Source organism: Eretmochelys imbricata, chromosome 5, assembly GCF_965152235.1.
Source record: "Eretmochelys imbricata isolate rEreImb1 chromosome 5, rEreImb1.hap1, whole genome shotgun sequence".
NCBI classification, from domain to species: domain Eukaryota; kingdom Metazoa; phylum Chordata; order Testudines; family Cheloniidae; genus Eretmochelys; species Eretmochelys imbricata.
Genome location: NC_135576.1, coordinates 39,953,381 through 39,977,272, shown reverse-complemented (window position 1 = coordinate 39,977,272; position 23,892 = coordinate 39,953,381). Strand labels below are relative to the sequence as shown.

Here is a 23,892-nt window from a genome sequence, read left to right as displayed (position 1 = left end):
AGCAATGAGGGTTCAACGCCAGTAGAACTTTGAAGATGTTAAAGAGAAATAATCCACAGTTTCGTTGATTACCACCAAATTGTTCTCATGCTATCAACAATACTGTTGGCACTGTATGGGAAACAATATTTTACTGTGTGCATTGTACTGCAAACAAGCTAATAAAAAAACAAATAAACCTATTTATAATTAGTACTGTACCAATATTTTTCTTATTGATTTCTGTATACTTTTTATAAATCTATATTTGTGTGTGATGCACTATATTATGTACAAAAAATCCCAATAAAAATCATTTTCCAGCAAGATGGCTGCAACAAGGAAGGTCTCTCATGGGTTCCTTATTGTGAGAAAGGCTCTTTATTTTACAAACTTTCAGCCAACATGCCTATGCAAACTGGATTCTGTTTTCCTTTAAGTATCTTGAGCTATCTACAGTCTCATCAGAAAAACGGCATTGCATGACTTCCCCAGGGATGAACTTATCTCACAGGAAGGATCAGACAAATACTTTAATTCAAGATCAGGCAGGGATGAGTCAAATGCAGCCTAATCCTCAGAGTTAGATTTACAATATAATAAGAGAGACAAATCAATAGTCTCTTTATTTTCTCAGCAAATTATAAGAAATACTAGGCAAGAGAATAAAAAAAAAGTTCCAAATACATACCCATATGAAAGTAATCTAACTTCAACCAAAAAATCATTTACTTCAATATAAAGTTAAGTATTCTCAGACCTCTAGTATGCAGGTTGCAGAGTAGCAGCCGTGTTAGTCTGTATCCGCAAAAAGAAAAAGAGGACTTGTGGCACCTTAGAGACTAAGAAATTTATTTGAGCATAAGCTTTCGAGAGCTACAGCTCACTTCATCGGATGCAAGTATTGGAAAATACAGTGGGGAGATTTTATATACAAAGAGAACATGAAAAATGGGTGTTACCATACACACTGTAACAAGAGTGATCAGGTAAGGTGAGCTATTAACAGCAGGAGAGTGAGGGTGGCTGGGGGGGGGGAGGCGGAACCTTTTGTAGTGATAATCAAGGTGGGCCATTTCCAGCAGTTATCAAGAATGTCTGAGGAACAGTAAGGGGGGGAAATAAACATGGGGAAATAGTTTTACTTTGTGTAATGACCCATCCACTCCCAGTCTTTATTCAAGCCTAAGTTAATTGTATCCAGTTTGCAAATTAATTCCAATTCTGCAGTCTCTCGTTGGAGTCTGTTTCTGAAGTTTTTTTGTTGAAGAATTGCCACTTTTAGGTCTGTAATTGAGTGACCAGAGAGATTGAAGTGTTCTCCGACTGGTTTTTGAATGTTATAATTCTTGATGTCTGATTTGTGTCCATTGATTCTTTTACGTAGAGACTGTCCAGTTTGGCCAATGTACATGGCAGAGGGGCATTGCTGGCACATGATGGCATATATCACATTGGTAGATGTGCAGGTGAACGAGCCTCTGATAGTGTGGCTGATGTGATTAGGCCCTATGATGGTGTCCCCTGAATAGATATGTGGACACAGTTGGCAACAGGCTTTGTTGTAAGGATAGATTCCTGGGTTAGTGTTTTTGTGGTGTGGTGTGCGGTTGCTTGTGAGCATTTGCTTCAGGTTGGGGGGCTGTTTGTAAGCAAGGACTGGCCTGTCTCCCAAGATCTGTGAGAGTGATGGGTCGTCCTTCAGGATAGGTTGTAGACCCTTGATGATTACCTGGAGAGGTTTTAGTTGGGGGCTGAAGGTGATGGCTAGTGGCATTCTGTTACTTTCTTTGTTGGTCCTGTCCTGTAGTAGGTGACTTCTGGGTACTCTTCTGGCTCTGTCAATCTGTTTCTTCACTTCAACAGGTGGGTATTGTAGTTGTAAGAACGCTAGATAGAGATCTTGTATGTGTTTGTCTCTGTCTGAGGGGTTGAAGCAAATGTGGTTGTATCGTAGAGCTTGGCTGTAGACAACGGATCGTGTGGTATCTGGGAGTGGATGTGTCATTACACAAAGTAAAACTATTTCCCCATGTTTATCTCCCCCCTATTGTTCCTCATGTGTTCTTGTCAACTGCTGGAAATGGCCCACCTTGATTATCACTACAAAAGGTTCCCCCCTACCGCTCTCCTGCTGGTAATAGCTCACCTTACCTGATCATTCTTGTTACATTCTTGTGTATAGTAACACCCATTGTTTCATGTTCTCTGTGTATATAAAATCTCCCCACTGTATTTTCCACTACATGCATCCGATGAAGTGAGCTGTAGCTCACAAAAGCTTATGCTCAAATAAATTTCTTAGTCTCTAAGGTGCCACAAGTCCTCCTTTTCTTTTTCCCTAGTATGCAGTGCACACTGTTATTTCACTTTAAAAATGTTTCAGTTATGTTGTGATACTCATTATCAGAAGAAATCTGTCTCTAAAACTATAAAGCAATGAATTAACTTTCTATTCCAAGATAAACCCCAGTGGTGTTTAAATTAAATAATCCTTAACTGACCAGAAAGTATTATTTAAACCTCACTTTACAGAGACTTTTTCCATTGTGTTCCCAATATCTCATGGGTCATGGGACTACTGTTTGAATTCAGACCATTTACTGCAAGATGGATTAAGTGCAGCTGAGAGTCTGGCCCTAGATTTACAGTTAATGGAGCATGATGTACTTTAGAAAAACTTTTAACTGCTGTACTGAAACACTCTTAAATATAGAGAGAACAACACTCTAGTAACTAACTTGCTATACTCTTATAAAACTACATTTACAAATAAAGTATCTCTCCATAATGCATGAAAAAATAATATAGTAGATTTCTGACAGGTTGCACTGTCAATCATTCAAAAGTAAAAAACAGTTACCTACCTTTCATAACTGTTGTTCTTCAAGATGTGTTGCTCATGTCCATTCCATTCTAGATGTGCACGCACCCACGTGCGTGGTCATTGGAGATTTTTGCCTTAGCGGTATCCATAGGGCCAGCTCTGGCACCCCCTTGAGTGCTGCGTTTATGTGTCGGTATATCAAGCGCCACCAGCCCTATGCCCTCTCAGTTCCTTCTTGCCGACAATCCCGACAAAGGGGTCGGAGGGCGGGTAATGGAATGGACATGAGCAACACATCTCGAAGAACAACAGGTACGAAAAGATAGGTAACCGTTTTTTCTTCTTTGCATGCTTGCTCATGTCGATTCCATTCTAGGAGACTCACAAGCTCGTGTCCTTCTCCCTTCTCCTTGCATACCCTTGACGAGGCTGCCAAGGTCTTGGTGGCAGGGGCGGCCATAACTTCTTCCATGCAGACTGGGGCATATGCATGCCCAGCGAGCGAAGGGTGGCCCGAGTGTCCTTTTACCAATGCAGTGTTGCGTCAGTTTGCTCTGAAAAGAGACCATTCCCATCGAATGGGAGGTCCTGGATAGAGGTCTGCATCTCTTGGGACAGGCTGGGAGTCTGAAGCCAGGAGCTGCACCTCATGACCACCCCGATGCGACCACCCTAGCTGCCGAGTCTGCCACATCCCTCGCCATCTGGCTGTCGTGGTGTCCTCCTCCACCAGGGTACTGAATTCCTGGGCTAGATCCTGAGGGAGGGACGCCTTGAACTTATGGAGGGAGTCCCATGAGTTATAACTGTACCTGCCCAAGAGGGCCTGATGGTTCACCATCTGGAATTGCAGGCTGGCTGTTGAATACATTTTTCTCTCCAAAATGTCCAGTCTTTTGGCCTCTTTATTTTTGGCAGTTGAACTAGATTGCCCATGCTTGTCCTTTTCATTGGCCACAGAGACAACCAGCAAGTCTGGATGTGGGCAGGTATAAAGGTACTCAAACCCTTTGGCCGGGATGAAGTACTTCTTTTCGGCCCTTTTGGAGGTGGGAGGGATGGATGACGGGGTTTACCAGAGGGCCATGGCAATTTTCAGGACCCCGTCATGCACTAGTAGTGCAACACATGCCGGAGTAGAGGCTGAGACGACACTGAACAAGGTGTCCACCTGCTCAGCCATCTCCTCCACTGGCAGTGCATTACCAGCATGACCCATGCACTCTTTTAAGGCCACTGTGCTGGCCACTGGCTGTGCTACCAAGGCGGCCGTAGATGTCAACGCGGCCTTAGGTGACCATTCGCGCTGGTGGGGTCTTGGCCAGGGGCTGAACTGCCCTTCCGTGCCAGAGGAATCCCCTTCTGGTGACCACGGGGGGCCACTGACCCCTGTGTCTGCCTGCTGACCGTCGCTGCCGGAGACCGGTGTTTGGAGTGGGAGGACTTGTGCTGGTATCAAGGGGGCTGGGGGACTGGAATTACGACAGGGCAGGCAACCGAGAGCTGGGCTGAGGATGACCGGTGGAGGATGAACGGTGCACCAGTGCAACGGAGACTGGCGCCTTCCCTGAGGCGATCTGCACTGAGATGGTGGGGATCATGATTGTGGTGCCAGTGACCGACGGTGAGCCCCAGAAGATCTGGGCTGTGCTGCCGGAGATCTGTGGCATGGAAATAGAGAATGCTGCCTGTCTTGGGCTTCTTCATTTTCTTTCTGGGTGATGGGGAGAGGTGCTGGGCGGAGCCTGGTGCCAGGGGTGTGCTGTGCACTGAGGCCGAGGTACTAGGCGAGTCTTGGTGGGAAGGCTCGGAAGTCAGACAAAGGGCCACCTCCATGACGAAAGCCCGCAAACCAATATCCCGCTCTTTCTGAATCCGGGGTCGAAAATTTTTACAAATATGGCACATGTCTTTCACATGTGACTCCCCCAAGTACTTGAGGCGGCAGTTGTGGGGGTCACTTACAGGCATAGGTCTGTGACAGTCCGCACAGGGCTTAAACCCTGGAGACTGGGGCATGCTTCACCTGGGGCAAAGTCCCCGCTGGGACTCTAACTTCTAACTCCTAACTACATTTAACTAACTACTATTAACAACTATTTACAAGGCCCTAAGGCTCGAAGTCGGAAGAGATGAAACCACTAGCCCTTGCTATGCAAAGACAGGTGCTCCGACTAACCACCACAGGCAGTAAGAAGGAACTGAGAGAGCATAGAGCAGGTGGCACCTGGCATACCGACGCATGAGTGCAGCACTGGAAATGGCGCCAAAGCTGGCTCTACGAATACCACTAACTTCAAGAACCTCAGTGGTGTTTAAATTAAATAATCCAGGCAAAAATCTCTGACGACCGCACACGTGGGCGCGCGCATACCTAGAATGGAATCGACATGAGAAAACACTTGAAGAAGAACCATTCATTCTTAGAAGTCAGCTGATGAAACAATGCAGACAAAAGAAGAAATGCACATGCTTAATATCATGATGTCATTTTCAAAAACTGATTTTTGGCGTACCAGATGCAGCCCTTTTATTTAAATGTTCTGTTACTCAAAGAAATATTTTGTCTAATGAAATAACAAAATTACACTAGAGAGATTTTACATTCCCTCTCACTGGCAAATTTGCTTTCGGTGGCTCAGTTGCAGAAGTGCAGATCCTGGATTTCTCCTTGTCACTTACTGTGACTACTAGGATGACGACCAGTTACCACTGAAGAAGATTTCCCTGTTATCTAGGACTCCCTCCTCTGCTTCTCCACATTACTTCCTTCTGACCTGAAAGAAATATGTTAAGCTACTCTACCTCCCGATATAAGATGGTGGATTTCTTGTAAACACCAGTGCTTGGAAAGCCTGGTTGGTAGTGAGTCTGCATTGTCTCAAATGAGACACACAAAGTAAATTAAAAGGTGAATGCCACACAATGTCATTCTGTGGCTTGGTCTATGACAGTTCAGATGACGGGTTCTGTATATCAGTACCCTATCAGGAAAAAAAAAAACCTACGGAGGAAGAACAAAAATTCAAGCTTGGACTAAAAGACAACGACTAAGGTGAAGGGAAGAAGTGGATTATTTTATGCAACAGCAAATATATCCTGAATTAGCATTGTTGGGTCTGGGTACCTGCTGCCAAAAAGGGAGCACTTAGCATAGAATTTTATTGCAAACAGGTCTTCAAAACAATTTACAAGCATTGCATTCTTACTGAACTTGGCTCTATTAAAGGAACCAAACCACTATCATTATAAAAGGATACAATAAACCTGCTATGTATCAGTAGGATAATATTTTTGTGGATTGTGAAACTGTTTTATTATTTCTTTTAATGAATATGTTCTAATTAACTTAAACTATGGAAGTTTAGAATTAAAAATACAAAATTAAAAACAGCTGAATGGGATTATTGTAATTAGGGATACTGCAATCTTAATGAAAAGTGGATTTAGCTAGATTAATATGCAGAGTTGACCTAAAACATTAATCGGCTCTACTTAAAATTAGCATGCAATTTAAAAAAGGAGGACTTGTGGCACCTTAGAGACGTCTTGATGTCTGATTTGTCTGATCTGGTGAAGTGAAGAAACAGATTGACAGAGCCAGAAGAGTACCCAAAAGTTACCTATTACAGGACAGGACCAACAAAGAAAATAACAGAACGCCACTAGCCATCACCTTCAGCCCCCAACTGAAACCTCTCCAGGGCACCATCAAGGATATACAACCTATCCTGAAGGAGACCCATCACTCTCATAGATCTTGGAAGACAGGCCAGTCCTTGCTTACAGTAAGACAGCCCCCCAACCTGAAGCAAATACTCACCAGCAACCGCACACCACATAACAAAAACACTAACCCAGGAACCTATCCTTGCAACAAAGCCTGTTGCCAACTGTGTCCACATATTTATTCAGGGGACACCATCATAGGGCCTAATCACATCAGCCACACTATCAGAGGCTCGTTCACCTACACATCTACCACTGTGATATATGCCATCATGTGCCATCAATGCCCCTCTGCCATGTACATTGGCCACACTGGACAGTCTCTACGTAAAAGAATCAATGGACACAAATCAGATGTCAAGAATTATAACATTCAAAAACCAGTTGGAGAACACTTCAATCTCTCTGGTCATTCAATTACAGACCTACAAGTGGCAATTCTTCAACAAAAAAACTTCAGAAACAGACTCCAACGAGAGACTGCTGAATTGGAATTAATTTGCAAACTGGATATAATTAACTTAGGCTTGAATAAAGACTGGGAGTGGATGTGTCATTACACAAAGTAAAACTATTTCCCCATGTTTATTTCCCCCCCTTACTGTTCCTCAGAGGTTCTTGTCAACTGCTGGAAATGGCCCACCTTGATTATCACTACAAAAGGTCCCCCCTCCCCCCCGCTCTCCTGCTGGTAATAGCTCACCTTACCTGATCACTCTTGTTACAGTGTGTATGGTAACACCCATTGTTTCATGTTCTCTGTGTATATAAATCTCCCCACTGTATTTTCGACTACATGCATCCGATGAAGTGAGCTGTAGCTCACGAAAGCTTATGCTCAAATAAATTTCTTAGTCTCTAAAGTGCCACAAGTCTTCCTTTTCTTTTTGCGGATACAGACTAACACGGCTGCTACTCTGAAACCTTTCATACAATTTAAGGAAATTAAGAACCACCTGAGAAAACTGCTAACTATATACCAAAGAACACGAAAGCCAAATGTTTATATAAGATGTTGGCTTCCTACCAAAGAAAGAATGAAATATGACTTAAACAAATTGTTACAGATATGTACTGTCACTTCTGTTCTAGAGGATAGAAAATGTTTCAAGTTTCTAACTATTATTCTGTGCTTATACTTTTTTTTTTCCTGCAAGAAAGGCTAAATTTTTGGAAATTCTTAGTAATGTTCCTGTTTGAGACATAGGCAAAAACTGGAAGACATATTGAGGGATTTTTTTTCTCCTCCCCCCCATCACTTCTTGGCAGCATTTCTTTAAGAATATAAGAACAACCATACTGGGTCAGATCAAAGTTCCATCTATCCCAGTATCCTGTCTTCCGACAGTGGCCAGTGCCAGTTGCCCCAGAGGGAATGAACAGAACAGGTAATCATTAAGTGAACCATCCCCTGTCACCCATTCCCAGCTTCTGGCAAACAGAGGCTAGGGACACCGTACCTGCCCATCCTGACTAATAGCCATTGATGCATCTATCCTCCATGAATTTATCTAGTTCTTTTTTTGAACCCTGTTGTAGTCTTGGCCTTCACAACCTCCTCTGGCAAGAAGTTCCACAGGTTGACTGTGTTGTGTGAAAAAATACTTCTTTTTGTTTGTTTTAAACCTGCTGCCTATTAATTTCATTTGTTGACCCCTAGTTCTTGTGTTAAGAGAACGAGTAAATAACACTTCCTTATTTACTTGCTTCACATCAGTCATGATTTTGTAGACCTCAATCATATCCCCCCTCAGTCATTTCTTTTCCAAGCTGAAAAGTCCCAGTTTTATTAACCTCTCCTCAAATGGTAGCCGTTCCATACCCCTAACCATTTTTGTTGTCCTTTTCTGAACCTCTTCCAATTCCAATATATCTTTTTTGAGATGGGGCGACCACATCTGCATGCAGTATTCAAGATGTGGGCATACCATGGATTTATATAGAAGTAATATGATATTTTCTGTCTTATTATCTATCCCTTTCTTAATTATTCCCAACATTCTGTTCGCTTTTTTGACTGCTGCTGCACATTGAGTGTATGTTTTCACAGAACTATCCACCATGACTCCAAGATCTCTTTCTTGAGTGGTAACAGCTAATTTAGACCCCATCATTTTATATGTATAGTTGGGATTATGTTTTCTGATGTGCATTATTTTGCATTTATCAACACTGAATTTCATCTGCCATTTTGTTGCCCAGTCACCAAGTTTTGAGAGATCCTTTTATAGCTCTTCACAGTCTGCCTGGGACTTAACTATCTTGAGTAGTTTTGTATCATCTTCAAATTTTGCCACCTCACTGTTTACCCCCTTTTCCAGATCATTTATGAATATGTTAAATAGGACTGAGCCCAGTACAGATCCCTGGGGGACACCACTATTTACCTCTCTCCATTCTGAAAACTGACCATTTATTCCTACCCTTTGTTTCCGATCTTTTAACCAGTTACCAATCCATGAGAGAACCTTCCTTCTTATCCCACGACTGCTTACTTTGCTTAAGTGCCTTTGGTGAGGGACCTTGTCAAAGGCTTTCTGAAAATCTAAATACACTATATGCACTGGATCCCCCTTGTTCACATGCTTGTTGACCCCCTTAAAGAATTCTAGTAGCTTGGGGAGGTATGATTTCCCTTTACAAAAAACGTGTTGACTATTCCCCAACAAATTAGGTTCTGCTATGTGTCTGACTATTTTGTTCTTTACTAGACTTTAGAGACTGAAAAAAATGCAGAAGTATAATTGTCTATTCTATGCAATTTGTTCTAAAGGTTCCTGACCTCTCAGATTGGGAGTAGAGTTTTTAAAGCGTACTATAAATGACAATAATGGATGAACCAAATCCAGTGGCAAAGACTTAAGGTTGACTACTGTATTAAATTATAACTCCAAACATTTAACTAAAGATATAAAGAGCTTACCGTCTTCTTCCTTTTGTCCTGTTCTGTAGGAGGTTCCTCATCTTCTGTCATTTTGGGCTCCTCAAAATGAGACATCAACATGCAGCTAAGAACAGGAATACAGATATTGTAAATTCACACTAAGAATTAAAACACTCAAGAAATAAATGGCAGACTAGGTCTTCAAGATAATGGAAAAATATTTATAAGTTATTTAAAAACTAGCATTGCTTTTTAACAGTAGCCACCTCAACAGGATTATCAACAGATAACATAAAGGGTCCCACGTCAGTCAAGAGGTTTAGCGGTACCTATTTTATTGTAAAGGGGTGCTTCCACTGTTGGAGGCAATAGTGTCCTTTTTAAATTGCCAACCTGCTTAGACAACTTGTTTTCAGCTAGAATATATTGAGCCAGTTTTTAAAACATGTATTCCTACAGCATATGTAAAACCAAGTCCCGTTTTTTTCAGTTTGTTTGCTACACTAAATAGACATATGGATTTAGAAGTTACTGTGGTTACAAAGAGGGCTCAAATGTTTTTCTATTTAAGTCTCTGGTTTAAGTCAGGTTTTGAAGTTTAAAAATTTCAGATGCTGAGGGATTGGTTCTGCTTTATAAGAACTGTGCATTTGCCAAGGCTGCAAAGTAAGCCTACTGTTGAATGCTGCTTACTAATAAAGTTGTCTCTACTTTTGTGCTCTGTGGTGGTTTAACTTATTCTTTCATTAAGGTTTTTCAAGGTTCAGTTTAATAACAGTGCTATATAATCCCAGTATTTCACGTCACAAATGCTTGGTGCACTTTAAAAATGGCTCTCAGAGGTTTGTTTTATTACAGTAAAAAGTGATTAGGGTCTTCAGTAAAAGTGAATTGGTGAATAAGAAATTTATTTTCAAAAGGAGATGTGTGTTCCATAATCTGATGCAGATCGGTAGAAATGAAAGGAAAGGCACACACATGGATGTGGGGCTGCAAATTTCTGATCCCAAAGTTATGATGAGCCAATAAATAATGTAATAAGCCCCCTGTGGTGAAGACGCTGCAGTCCAAGTGCTCCTCAATGAGCTAATGAAGGTGTCAGTTCCCTTTGTTTCAAGACTGTTCTCTCTTAGGACATATCTATACTTGGGAAATGTATCACAAGACTCGCATCAGTTCTGACACTAGTTAGTTCACAGATCCTTTCTCTCCCCTTTGCAAGTCAACAGCATACTACAAAACTATATATATTAGCAACGTGAAAGAGAAGTTTGTGTTTGAATAGCAACCACAGAACCCAAGGGTTTCCCTTGTTTTATGTTTAAGATAAGCCATGGAGTCTGCACCATTGTAGTGTAAACCCAAGTTGCCAATGAAGATTCCAGGCTGCATTATAATTGAAGTCTAAGATTTTTGAGTATTTTTTCACTGGGGATAGTAAATAAACTGTCTCTGGGAGGGCGGGAACAAAAACAAAAACTGCCCTTGACAAAACATTAATACAACCCTATCCCAGTTCCGTTAGTGTCTAAATAAACACCGGGGAAGGCAATTAGAGAGAGATTCTTAACCAGTAACAAACTACCAACCATAAAATAACCAGATCCACAGAGCTCTTTGCAAAAGCCTATGGTAAGGAGGTAGTAGTATTATGGACCATCTGGCAGTTAACAAAATCAGACTTTGCAACTTACAGCTGAAATAATACTTTCCGAAGTTACACAAAATGAAGAGGCAGAAAATGTTACTAAGTTCTAACCACACAAAAACTTGCTCTGATAATGACACATGAATCAGTAGAACAGAAATTGGATTTGATTCATACCTCAGCACGGAGTTTAGGTGACTTACACAAACCAGTACAGCAAGTAAACTTGCTTCTTTATATGAACAAACTGAGACTTTAATTTAGGACAATGAATCTCCAGGAAGCAGAGTGGAACAAACAATATTCCATGAAATTTAAAAGTAATATATAAAATCTGACAAAGGAAAATACTCTTTTTACACAGCACATACTTAACCTGTACAACTCATTGTCACAAGGATTACACACTTGGATGAAAAATGGGAACATCCACAGTTACATACATAGGGTAAAAAAACTTTTTGTACCAGATATAAAGACCTCCTGCTTTAGGGCATAAACCAATTAAAACATACAAACAAAGCGGTTAGAAAGAATTGTCCCCTATCAGGCAGTTTATCCTTATTTATCTACTATGGAGTTTATTGCAACCTTCCTCTGAAGTATGTTGCATTGGTCATTATCAGCGACAGGATATCAGGCTACACAGATTACTGGTTTGATGTGGTGTTCAGATATGCTGTGTTGCAATGGAAAAAACAAAATATTCAATCAATTTATATTTTGTACATTTCTCTTCCATACTGACAGTTACTTAATTAACAAACCCCTCAATGTGTTTAAATTATATCTAAGAGATGCTTGAAATTAAAGGAACGCTCCTCTCCTATAGTAAGACCTTTTTGATTCCTGCATTATAACGCTTAAGCTCCATGCTCTCTTCACAGGTACAAGAGGGATCTGTTGACAATGGATAATCCATATTTTGAACCAATGTCAGCTATGACATCACACTCTGCTTTCATTGTGATATCTGTTTTTTTGTCAGATTGACACTGAATTTTGGAGCTGGTGAGATAAAGAAATTATATGTTATCTCTGAGTTTTAAAGTTCTGTTTTTTCTTGTAGGGATGTGTTTGATGTAGTTCAAAGGGAACACTTTTTAATTTTTTTAGCAGGGGGTTAAAATATATAGCGGAATTTAACTTCTTCCTGTTTAATATCCCTGTTGCTGCCAAATTAAACAGAGGAACAGTGTATATTATTTATGAACCTGAACAACACTGGTTTTTTGCAATATAAAGTTGTAAACTGAATTCAAATTATTTTTCAGCTAAAACATCCTCTAACTTGACAGAAGATAAACATGCTGGAGAAAATCTCAATAATGACACTCTTGCTTTCTAGAATACATTGTATTTTGATATCCTTAGAACCATAGCATTAGAGAACAGATTTTTCCCCTTCATACATATGTGTGAGTGTTATCAATAGGAAGATATTTATATGTAAAATCCTGCTTTCTCTCTCTTGTAGCTGATATGGTCTCTGCTTGGGGAATAAAATATGATGGCGGCTTATATTGATGTGTTATTGCTAGTCTTTGTTTTTTCCATTAACAAAAAGGTTTACTCTTCACGATTGTTCATTTTATTTTATTTATTTTTATATTTCATTGTAAATGTTTAAGGAGGATTAAGGCATAAAGGAATTGGATGTATGAAAGCAGTACCTACATTTGTTTTTTTACACTCCGAAATACCTCTGTAATTTACGTTGTTTTAATGCATTTAGGCAGAGAAGCACATTCAGAATTACAAAGGCTCTACCTGACCATAAATACATTGTGACTTAGAAGTACTTCTAAGGTAGTTAAGGAATCCTTTGTAAGTCCGAAAACACCTGAGTCACAGTGCTTATGACCTCTGTAGAAGGAGAATTTCTTACCAATGACTAGACTTCTCAGAATATATAACCTCCGCAGAGACACACTGGCCTTGCAATTTCACAACCATTCTAACACATTTTAAACATGGGGGGAAGGGGGATTTCCATCTGCGGACCCAAGAACCAGGCCTCGTCACATAAGTATTCATTTCTCTACTTCGTCTAAACTAGCTGCAGTACTCCCAAGAAGCAAGGAAGGAGGATGGATAAATGTGGATCTGCAGCAACAATATATTTTGGGAGCTCCAGTTACTGATTAATAACGTTCCTTTCTCTCTCAAGAAACTGCATCATCAGATATGCCTTGCAGAAGATTAGCACACAGTAATTCTCATGAAGAGGGATGAGGACCTTTTAAATAAAGACTTTTACATCTAAGATGCAGATACTATTACGTAGACAAGCTGTGGAGGAAGGGTTACTCTTGTAGAATGGGCTCCCAGTCTCTCCAGTGCTGTAAGTTGGGTACCAGATTTCATCCAGTCTTGATTTTCTCCCCAAACACTAGAAACAGAATATCTTGCAAAAACACATGGTTCATTTTAAGCAATAAATCAAGGTCATTTTATTTCCATTTTATACAATTTAGTCTCAACAGGCAAGCGTTGTTGCTTTGGGAACAAGCCTGAAAAGCTTATGCTTTTATTGATACACCTCTACCCCGATATAATGCGACCTGATATAACACGAATTCAGATAGAACGCGGTAAAGCAGCGCTCGGGGGGGAGGGGGGGGGAGGAGGAATGCTTCAGTGGATCAAAGCAAGTTCGATATAACGCAGTTTCACCTATAATATGGTAAGATCTTTTGGCTCCTGAGGACAGCGTTATATCAGGGTAGAGGTGTACCACCTTAGGAGAAACACTGAATGAAGTACATATAATTTATAAAACAAATGCTCTTTAATATATACATAGGGGTGTAAGTGTACACATGCTCATGAAAAGCCATGCAATAAAGAGATCAAGTTAATAAAGCTGTCAAGCGCTTAAAAAAATTAACTGTGATTAATCGCACTGTTAAACAATAATAGAATACCATTTATTTAAATATTGTCCTCTGGAAAGGTGGCCTATGTATGAAGGGGCATATGAATGTTTAGCATATCTGGCATGTAAATACCTTGCAATGCCGGCTACAAAAGTGCCATGCAAATGCCTGTTCTTACTTTCTGGTGACATTGTAAATAAGAGGGCAGCATTATCTCCTCTAAATGTAAACAAACTTGTTTGTCTTAGTGATTGGCTGAATAAGAAGTAGGACTGAGTGGACTTGTAGGCTCTGAAGTTTTACATTGTTTTGTTTTTGAGCGCATTTAGGTAACCGAAAAAAATCTACGGTACTTGTATGATGTGAATTGAAAAATGCTATTTCTTTTATAATTTTTACAGTGCAAATATTTGTAATAAAAAATAATATACACTTTGATTTCAGTTACAACACAGAATACAATATATAAAAATGTAGAAAAATGTCCAAAATATTTAATACATTTAAATTAGTATTCTACTGTTTAACAGTGAAATTAAAACTGTGATTAATCACTATTAATTTTTTTAATTACAATTTTTTGAGTTAATCGCGTGAGTTAACTGCGATTAATCGACAGCCTTACAAATTAGACATTGCCTCATACATTTACCTACCACAATATCTTACAAATCGGAGCGCGCACACGCACAATTTGTAAAACCATGTGGCAGGTGAATTTATTAGCCAAAGTCTAATTTAGTCTACTCCCACTTCAAGCTTGTTACAAAATTACAAAACTTTTCTCATGCTTCAATACTCCCATGAAACCCCGTACAAAAAAAATCTACTATTGTGAAAACAGACTTCTTCAGAACATGCAACTGTCTCAACTCCCCAAAGCAGTTTTTCCAGGGAGAGGGAGAGTGAGAGCACAAATCTTAAACTGCTAGTACTATTCAGCACACATGGGTTAATTAGATTTTCCACTTACTCTTTGTATGTTCTTGTTTCAGGATCTTCAGTCATAACATCATGCAGCCCTTCCACAGAAATGTTAATGATGCCACAGAATTTATCTTGGATAACACTGGAAAAAAAACAGGAAAATGTTTTAGCTGGACTAGCTAAACAGGAAATTTGCTTGATAAGCATAGGGCACACCTATATTACAATGTTTTCATTATTTAATGCTCAGCTGAACACATTGTCAAGTAGCTTTTCAAAACTTTTAAAATAAATTACACAAACAGCTAAGAAGCAACTGGCAAAACAAGTGACCAAAAGTATCTAAGAGGTAAATAACTAGAAATGTAGAGTTTTCTTTTTTTTCCCTTTAGAAGAATGAGACTGCACTATATGTCTACCAATAACTTATACCATACAACTTTGTAGACAGTTACAAAACTGGACAAAAACTGAAGTATCTTAAATAAGGGGAAAACATTTATCACTACTATATGAATGCAATTCATCTTTAAATTTGGAGGATAGGATTAAAACTCAAAATGATGTGCACAAACTGGAGAAATGGTCTGAAGTAAATAGGACGAAATTCAGTAAGAACAAATGCAAAGTACTCCACTTAGGAAAGAATAATCAGTTGCACACATAGAAAATGGGAATTGACTGCCTAGGAAGGAGTACTCTGGAAAGGGAGCTGGGGGTCATAGTGGATCACGAGCTAAATATAAGTCAATAGTGAAACACTGTTGCAAAAAAAGAGAACATCAATCTGGGATGTATTAGCAGGAGTGTTGTAAATAAGACACAAGAAGTAATTCTTCTGCTCTACTCCACGCTGATTAGGCTTCAACTAGAGTTCTAGGCACCACATCTCAGAAAAGATGTGGACAAATTGGAAAAAGTCCAGAGAAGAGCAACAAAAATTATTAAAGGTTTAGAAAACATGACCTGTGAGGAAGATTGAAAAAATTGGGTTTGTTTAGTCTGAAGACGAGAAGACTAAGCGGTGTGACATGGTAACAGTTTCCAGTACATAAAAGGTTGTTACAAGGAGGAGGGAGAATGTATTTTGCTCTTTTAAAAAAAGACTATGTAATCCTAAGGAAGATTAAAACTATGGGAGAAAGAGTGATACTGGGACTGATTCTAAGAAGCATGATTTCTAATAGCAATAATATATTTCACAGAATTGTACACCTGGAAGGGACCTCGAGAGGTCTTCTAGTGCAGTCCACTGCACTCAAGGCAGGACTAAGTATTACCTAGACCATACCTGATAGATGTTTGTCTAACCTACTCTTGAAATCTTCAATGACAGAGATTCCACAACCTCCCTGGGCAATTTATTCCAGTGCTTAACCACCCTGACAGGAAATTTTTCTTAATGCCCAACCTAAACCGTCCTTGCTGCAATTTAAGCCCATTGCTTCTTGTCCTATCCTCAGAGGTTAAGGAGAACAATTTTTCTTAAACAACTTCTAAAATTTGCTATTACAGCAGGAGCATATCAACATTGTCTTTATGAAAGATGGCTTTGTACTAAAATACTGTATATAAGCTTGTGAACAAATTGTGGCTACCCCAAAAATGCTTTCCTTCTTGAATAACAAAATTACTTAAATTTAATTTTTTAATTCAACAGTCATGTGAGAAATGAAATTCAAGAAAAATCTTGGATTTGAATGAATACCCTTACCAGCAATAGGCTGTTTTTACATCAAGACCAGTAAGGACCAATATGATCTTGTTTTGACTTACTGTGTAACACAGGGCACAGAATTTCACCCAGCACATCTTTTAGAGCATCATCCAATTCTGATTTAAAGACTTTAAGTGATTGAGAATCCACAACATCCCGATGGTTAATTATCATCACTCTTAAAAAACTGTGCCTTAAATCTAGCCTGAATTTATCTAGCTTCAGCTTCCAGTCATTGTATCCTTTTATGCCTTTGTCTGCTAGATTGAAGAGCCCTCTACTAAAAGTTTAATTTTTCAAAGTTTTAGTTTGAATGAAGCAGCTAAGGGAAACAAGACCTTGTACCTAGCTTTGAAGACAGCTATAAAACAGTCTTTTATACTTCATTGTGACAGGTTGATGGTAGTGACTCTCTTGTTCTATTTTAAGGCCCATTTCATCCTTTCATAGCTTGCAAATGGATTTGTTGAACTGGCCTCATAACTTTGGGAAGGGCGATATTTTGGAAGGGCGATATTGGAAGCACGTAATACTTTATGAAACATTTTTGTCTGATACAGATACTGCAGTGCTTGCTTAGTCTCATGAAGGCACTAGAATGCTCCTATCGACTCTGCTGGAGCATCCAACCTCCTAACAAGCCACTTTAACAGCACATGGCCTACATATATACTATTCTGTTCTATACAGGTTCTTATACCGCACCTTTAACCATATCTGAGTACCCTCCAGTAATGCATTAAGCAATGTGACGAACATCTGTTGCTTGTTTGTTCTGTCATCTCCTCCGCAGGGGAAGATTGTGTGCAGTGGAATGTTTTACTTTGGATTTAAAAAAATATATTTACACACACATACACACAGAGCTATATGTTTATATGAGAAAAGGAAAGGCCAAAGAAATATGACTTGCTCTTAGAGTGGAAAGTAGTGAGGTTTGTGATGGTTATTAGTTCTTGTGGGAGTTCATTCTTTTGTCTTGGGCCAGTTCCCAAGAAAGGGCTATCATTATTGTAGAAAGTTCCACTGTGCCAGAAGAGCAAAGTTCACAGCCTTGGACTTTACCTTCGAACTGGGGTGGATCTTTTAGATAATCTGGGCCTCAGCCATTGAGCACCTTTAAGATAGGATGAAGACCTTGAACTTGATTCGAAATTCCATGGGAAGTCAGTGTATAAGAGCGGAGGACAGGTGTGATGTGTTTGCAGTAGCCTCTGTTGCTGAGGAGACTTACCCCAGTGTTTTATACCAGCTGGAGTTTCCTAACTGTTGAATGCTTCATGCCCAGGTAGATTGCAGTTGGCTTACCTCAGTTCTATCTTCTAAATATTCTATTTTATAAAGTAAAACTGTATTTAAGCAGTGGTAAAAATAATCTAAAATTGTTTTTTTTTAATTGAAGTTCTACTTTTTAATTCTTGTCAGGTTCTCATTTTACTTTCATATTTAGGATGAGAATTGCTTATAAAAGATGATAAAATGCAGCTTTCAGATTACTTATAGTTATTTGAATATGTTCTCTTTTCATCCAAAAAAGGAAGAAAATATACTACATACCTAGGAAAAATAGACACACTGCATCTAGCACTAGGATGTTTCATGTCTTTGTTTCTGAAGTTTTATAGTGAATACGTGAAAAGTTTTTTTAAAACCTACTTTGATATTACTTTATTTAATCTATGATTAAATAACCATCCCGACATCAAAAGCTTTTGTCCCATCTTTCACTCAAGTCTAGAACATGTCCTCTAGGAAATGAACTTGTAACTTGGTGTTAAAACGTCTAACACCAAAAATCCACATCAGTTATCAAATGCTTCAGTATGAAGCGTAGAATAGTCTAATTGTACACAAAAGGATGCAACAAGGGGACACAAGCAGGACACAGTATAGCAGATATGGCACATGGCCCAAGCATGCAAAGAACATACAGGGCTGGTTTCAATGAGTTCCTGCATTTGAATAGCTCTGGGATTCTGGAGGTGTAGACTATACCCTTTGAGCATATGACGCTCAATCAGAAGCACAAGCCATCTGGCATATATTTTCTACTGCTCTCAAGATGCATGATTCTGGGACCATTGTTGGGGTTTTGGTATCTATATATCAACAAGGGCTGGTCTATGGAAAGTACAGTTCTGCAGGACAGGCAATGGCCAACTGTAATCCACCTGATCAGGGGTCTCTTGAATGGATTATCTTAAGAGGCCAGAGTGCAAACTACACTGGGCAGCTCTCTTATTCACATTTTTGGGGGGTTTCAGTGTTTACAAAATTGGTGGCAAAAGCTCATAGGAAGGCCCACCTGAACACCTAAGCTTCAAAGGATCTGTGATTCTCCAAAACATATCAGAGAAGATTGACCATTGGGAACCTGAGATCCTGTCATCTGGAGCTAGGGTGGAAGCAAGAAGCAAGGAGTGGTATAGAGCTTTGTGGTAACATTGTTTGGTCGGAATATTCCGAAAGGGAGGAATCTGGATTATAAATTTGTTTCATCATCGTTTTCTTCCTCTTATCTGGGAGCGGAGAAAGGATCTTTCTATTACATTTATATATAAGAGAAATTATCATTTTTATTCTTTGTGCTTGCAGGATCTGGTAAAAAGATTAAAAAATGTAGACTATTGCAAAGTTGAGAGTCAGGGAATGCAGAACACTTGCCAAAAGTGGGTAAAAATTATAGTGCTCAGTAAAAATGTGTGTGACTTTTCAGCCATGGAACAAAAGGAACAAAGTTTCTTTTTCCAACTATGCCAAAACCCTTACCAAATATCAAATAATTAAACAGTTCAATTTTTTTAGAATACAAGACACATTGAAAAAAACAAGTCTATGCATAGTTACCATTGTCTAAAAACAAACCTACATTAAAGATCAAGGGCAATATAAAATGTGTTATGTCTTACTCTCACTTATTCTCAAGTAAACCTCCTGCAAATCAATGTAACAAAATAAAGGATTTCCAAAATTAGCCAGTGTCTGTTCCTAGAAAGGTACTGGCAAATCAAAGTGGAAGGCCGATTCAAGACAGCACTAGGGACACTGTGTTTAAATGAGGGGTGGGCAAACTACGGCCCGCAGGCTGGATCCAGCCGCTCAGGGCTTTGGATCCAGCCCGTGGGCTTGCCACCCCTGTGCCGTTCCGGGAAATGGCTGGCACCACGTCCCTGCGGCCCTGGGGGAGGGGGGAAGATGGCTCTGCGCACTGCCCTTGCCTGTGGATACCTCCCCCGAAGCTCCCATTGGCCAGGAATGGGGAACTGTGGTCAATGGGAGCTTCAGGGGAGGTACCCACAGGCAAGGGCAGCGTGTGGAGACCTCAGCCCACCGTCCCCCAGGGGCCACAGTGACGTGGTGCTGGCTGCTTCCCAGAGTGGTGCGGGGCCAAGGCCAGCAAGGGCAGACAGGCAGAGAGCCTTCCCTGGCCCTGCTGCGTGCTGCTGCCACCCTGGAGCTGCTCCAGGTAAGCAGTGCTGGGCCGGAGACCGCACCCTGAACCCCTCCTGCATCCCAACCCCGAGCCCCCTGCTGCACCCCGCACTCCCTCCTGCACCCAAACCCCCTGCCTTGAGCCCCCTGCCACACCCCACCTGCACCCCAACCTCCGGCCCTGAGCCCCCGCCGCATTCTGCCTTCACCTCTCCTGCACCCCAACCCCCTTCCCTGAGCCCCCTCGTACATCCCACCCCCCTCCTCTGCCCCAACCCCTTGCCCTGAGCCCCTTCCTGAACACCGCACCCCCTGCCCCAGCCCTACATTTATGGCCCTGCATACAATTTCCCCACGCCAATGTGGCCCTCGGGCCAAAAAGTTTGCTCACCCCTGGTTTAAATGAACTTTTCTTTCAAAATTAAACAATTAATATTGTCTATAGCAGGAGTTTAATACAGAAAAAAGTAAGCATCTAGGCCAGACCCTTCTCCTCTTATTCCATATAGTTCTATTTCAGCCAATAAAAATACTTTTATTACTAGCCGGTGGTGCTTTCATGATAATCGCATTTCCCTCATTATTCAGAGCACAACTTTTCTCTGGAATCCTGTGAAAAAGACTTAGGATCCAGCACCGCTGGTTTACATCTCCTGTTAGTAAGGACTGTAGGACCCAGCTCCAACGCTCCATAAACACTATTTTAATTGGTGGAAGGGCCTGTCTGCAAGTAAAAATTTATGCTATAATTAAAATTACACCAGGATGTAGTATGTGTACTTGTGACATGTTTAGGTTTACAGCTCGTTTTAATATATATTTACTTTCTCAGAATAAAAATGGAAGTGAGATGTAGCATCTAAATGGTGTGGGTTCCAGGGAAAATATTATAAATGTTTGCCCTTTCTCTACTCCACCAACCAAGCTATTCACAATTTTTTATTATTCTAATAAGTTTGTGCAAAAATTCAGCTTCACCATATCAACAACATACCAAACTACTGTAGACAAAATTCTGCCACCATCATTTTAATAAAACACATACCCCGAAGAATCAAAAAGTGGGTACTCAACCACATTGCCCCTGCCCCTAAAGTGTATATCCTGTTAGTCTGTCAGAAAGGGAGTTGTCAGATCACCACCTTGGTGGGAGGGAGGGGGGGAAGGAGGAGGGAGGGGGATGAGCTGGATTGGGAAACTGGAATCTTTGCTTCCCTTTCTTGAAGATCAGGAGGAAAAGTACAGAGGTGAAATCTTCAGTGCTCTTCCACAACGGCCCAGAGGATCGATGTAGGAACTGATAAGTCAATGGGGAAGAACATTCAGATTACTTCCCTATTGGCCAAGGGTAGCAGAGGTGGCAAGGGTAGATTAAAACATCACTCTTTTTCTCCATGGGCTAGGAGGATGGGAATAACTCCAGAAATACACCACAATGAATATAATTCTTTTCATTTACTAAAATAGCATTTGAATTAAAAAAAATATTAAATGTGAATATTGGAAAATTAATGCATGCTTCCTTTAATAAAAAAAAATACACCCACCCCCACCCCCAGCCTGATTCCAAACCTCATATCAACATTGGCAGGATTTTTGGGTGCTCAGCACTTCGAAAAATCAGACCAATGGTATTTTTCATTTGACAATGGAATTTTTTTCTCAAAACTGCTTCCATATCAACACCATCTTTGTAGTATCTTTAAGAAAATGTAATGAAGAATTTCACTAACTGTGGTCAGTGGAATGCTTGTGGTCCACAAAGCACTTGTTGGTCACATGGAACTGGTTTCTCCTCATTTCCAACTAATAAATCACATAGAGAAACAGCCTAAAATTACATTAAATAATTACCTAATATCACTTATGCATGTAAGCAATGGCTGTAGCTGCCTCAGGAATGTTACGCAATCAAAAATGAGAGGGCAGTCTGATTTTGAGGGGTTGCTGTATTAAAATGTAACCTATACTCTGAAACAGTGGGAACCCCTGATCTAAGGAACAAATGTATAAAAACTGAAAAGCATGGTCCATATGATCCCTTCTGTTATAAGAAAAGCCACATGAATTTCTCTAACCTAGGACATTATATTGATCCCTTACTATTAAGTACAGACATATAAAATGTTACAGACTGTTTAGGAAGATGGAAATTTTTTAAAAAAAATCCACTCATTTCATATTCTGTAATTGTTACCAACCCCACAAGAAAACCTACCACCACCAGATCAGTGAATTCTATATAAGAACCAGAATGCGACAATAAGCACAATGGGGCAAGAAGAAAGCTAAGATGTTAGATAGCTCTGTTTCAGCTTCAATGACCATGATATATAAATCTCATTTTAAATCTGAATCCAAGGCAGTAAACATTTTCCATGCTTTCCTCCTCTCTAAATACATGTGCATATTATACTTAACATCTCTATAGCACACAGAGTTGTAAAAGTATCCTTCTAATGCCAAATAAGCCAATTGGTTGAAACAAGGTCATGTGACCCATAGTAGCTGTTGCCTTAGTAGCATATCAGTGATTCATTTTTAAACTTAAAATAGATGACCTAAAATAGAGAAGTCTCATTAAAGGATGCTGATGCTGCACCACATTTAATACAAAGAAATCATGGGTCAGACACTCAGCTATAGCAATGAGTATATAGTGCAGCGTAGGTTGAGAGCACAGGTTTGAAGGTAGTGGAAAGCTTGTTTTTGCACTGGGGCTGTTGTGAACAGGAGCAGTCCTCAATAGCAGCTTAGAGTAACCTGAGAAGCTGAAACTGCAGCTGGGGATCAATCTAACATAGAGGAATCTCAGACATGTGCCCTATGCTGCCAGCAGGAAAGTGGGATGATACAGGAGCCCTTTGGTGGTTCTATGCCTTTAGAGCAGTGGTTTTCAAACTTTTTTTCTGGGGACCCGGTTGAAGAAAATTTTTGATGCCTGCGACCCAATGGACCTGGGGTTGAGGGGTTTGAGGTGCAGGAGGGGCTCTGGGTTTGGGGGGGATCTCAAGTCTGGGGCAAGGGGTTGAGGTGCAGGAGGGAGTCAGGGCTTTGGACTGGGGGTGCAGGCTCTGGGGTGGGGCCGGGGATGAGGGGTTGGGGGTGCAGGAAGGGGTTCCAGGTTTGGGGGGGGGGGGAGGGCTCAGGGCTGGGGCAGGGGCGTGGGGTTGGTGTGTGGACTTACCTCTGGTGGCTCCTGGTCAACGGCACAGTCAGGATGCAGAGGCAGGCTTCCTGCCTGTCCTGGCACCGCAGACTGTGCTGTGCCCCAGAAACAGCCAGCAGCAGGTCTGGCTCCTAAGCAGAGGCATGCAAAAGTGGCTCCGCACAGCTCTCGCCCACAGCACCGTCCCTGCCAGCTCCCATTGGCTGGGAGTGCAGAGCCAGTGCTTGGGGCGCGGCAGCGCGCGAAGCCAGACCCGCTGCTGGCCGCTTCTGGGGAGCGGCGCGATGTCGGAACAGGTAGGCACTAGCCTGCCTTAGCTGGGCAGCACTGCCGACGGCACTTTTAACGTCCCGGTCGGCGGTGCTCACCAGAACCGCTCGGGTCCCTGGGTACTGAGCAAGGTGACCCAGTGCCTTACATGCCACGACCCAGTACTGAGTCGTGAACCGAACTCTGAAAAACACTGCTTTAGAGGATGCCCTTTGCACATTGTGGTGATCGTCCCATGGCAGACTGACCAGAATCTACTGGCAGCATGATGAAAAAGGGATGTGCAACACTAAAGGATCTTAAAAAGAAAAGGAGTACTTGTGGCACCTTAGAGACTAACAAATTTATTTGAGCATAAGCTTTCGTGAGCTACAGCTCACTTCATCGAATGCAAGCTCACAAAAGCTTATGCTCAAATAAATTTGTTAGTC

The 23,892-nt window shown here is 40.8% G+C and overlaps 1 protein-coding gene across 4 annotated transcripts in view; it reads right to left on the bottom strand.

Annotated features, from left to right (window-relative positions):
• IPO11 (importin 11) overlaps positions 1–23,892 on the bottom strand; it is a 311,009-nt gene that overhangs the window by 10,155 nt on the left and 276,962 nt on the right. For all 4 annotated transcript variants that reach the window (XM_077816907.1, XM_077816909.1, XM_077816906.1 and 1 more), the window contains exons 29-30: positions 14,920–15,015; positions 9,459–9,543 (exon numbers count right to left, since the gene is read on the bottom strand). In XM_077816907.1, the coding sequence (XP_077673033.1) occupies positions 9,459–9,543; positions 14,920–15,015 (181 nt within the window). The remainder of the gene's footprint in view (positions 1–9,458; positions 9,544–14,919; positions 15,016–23,892) is intronic.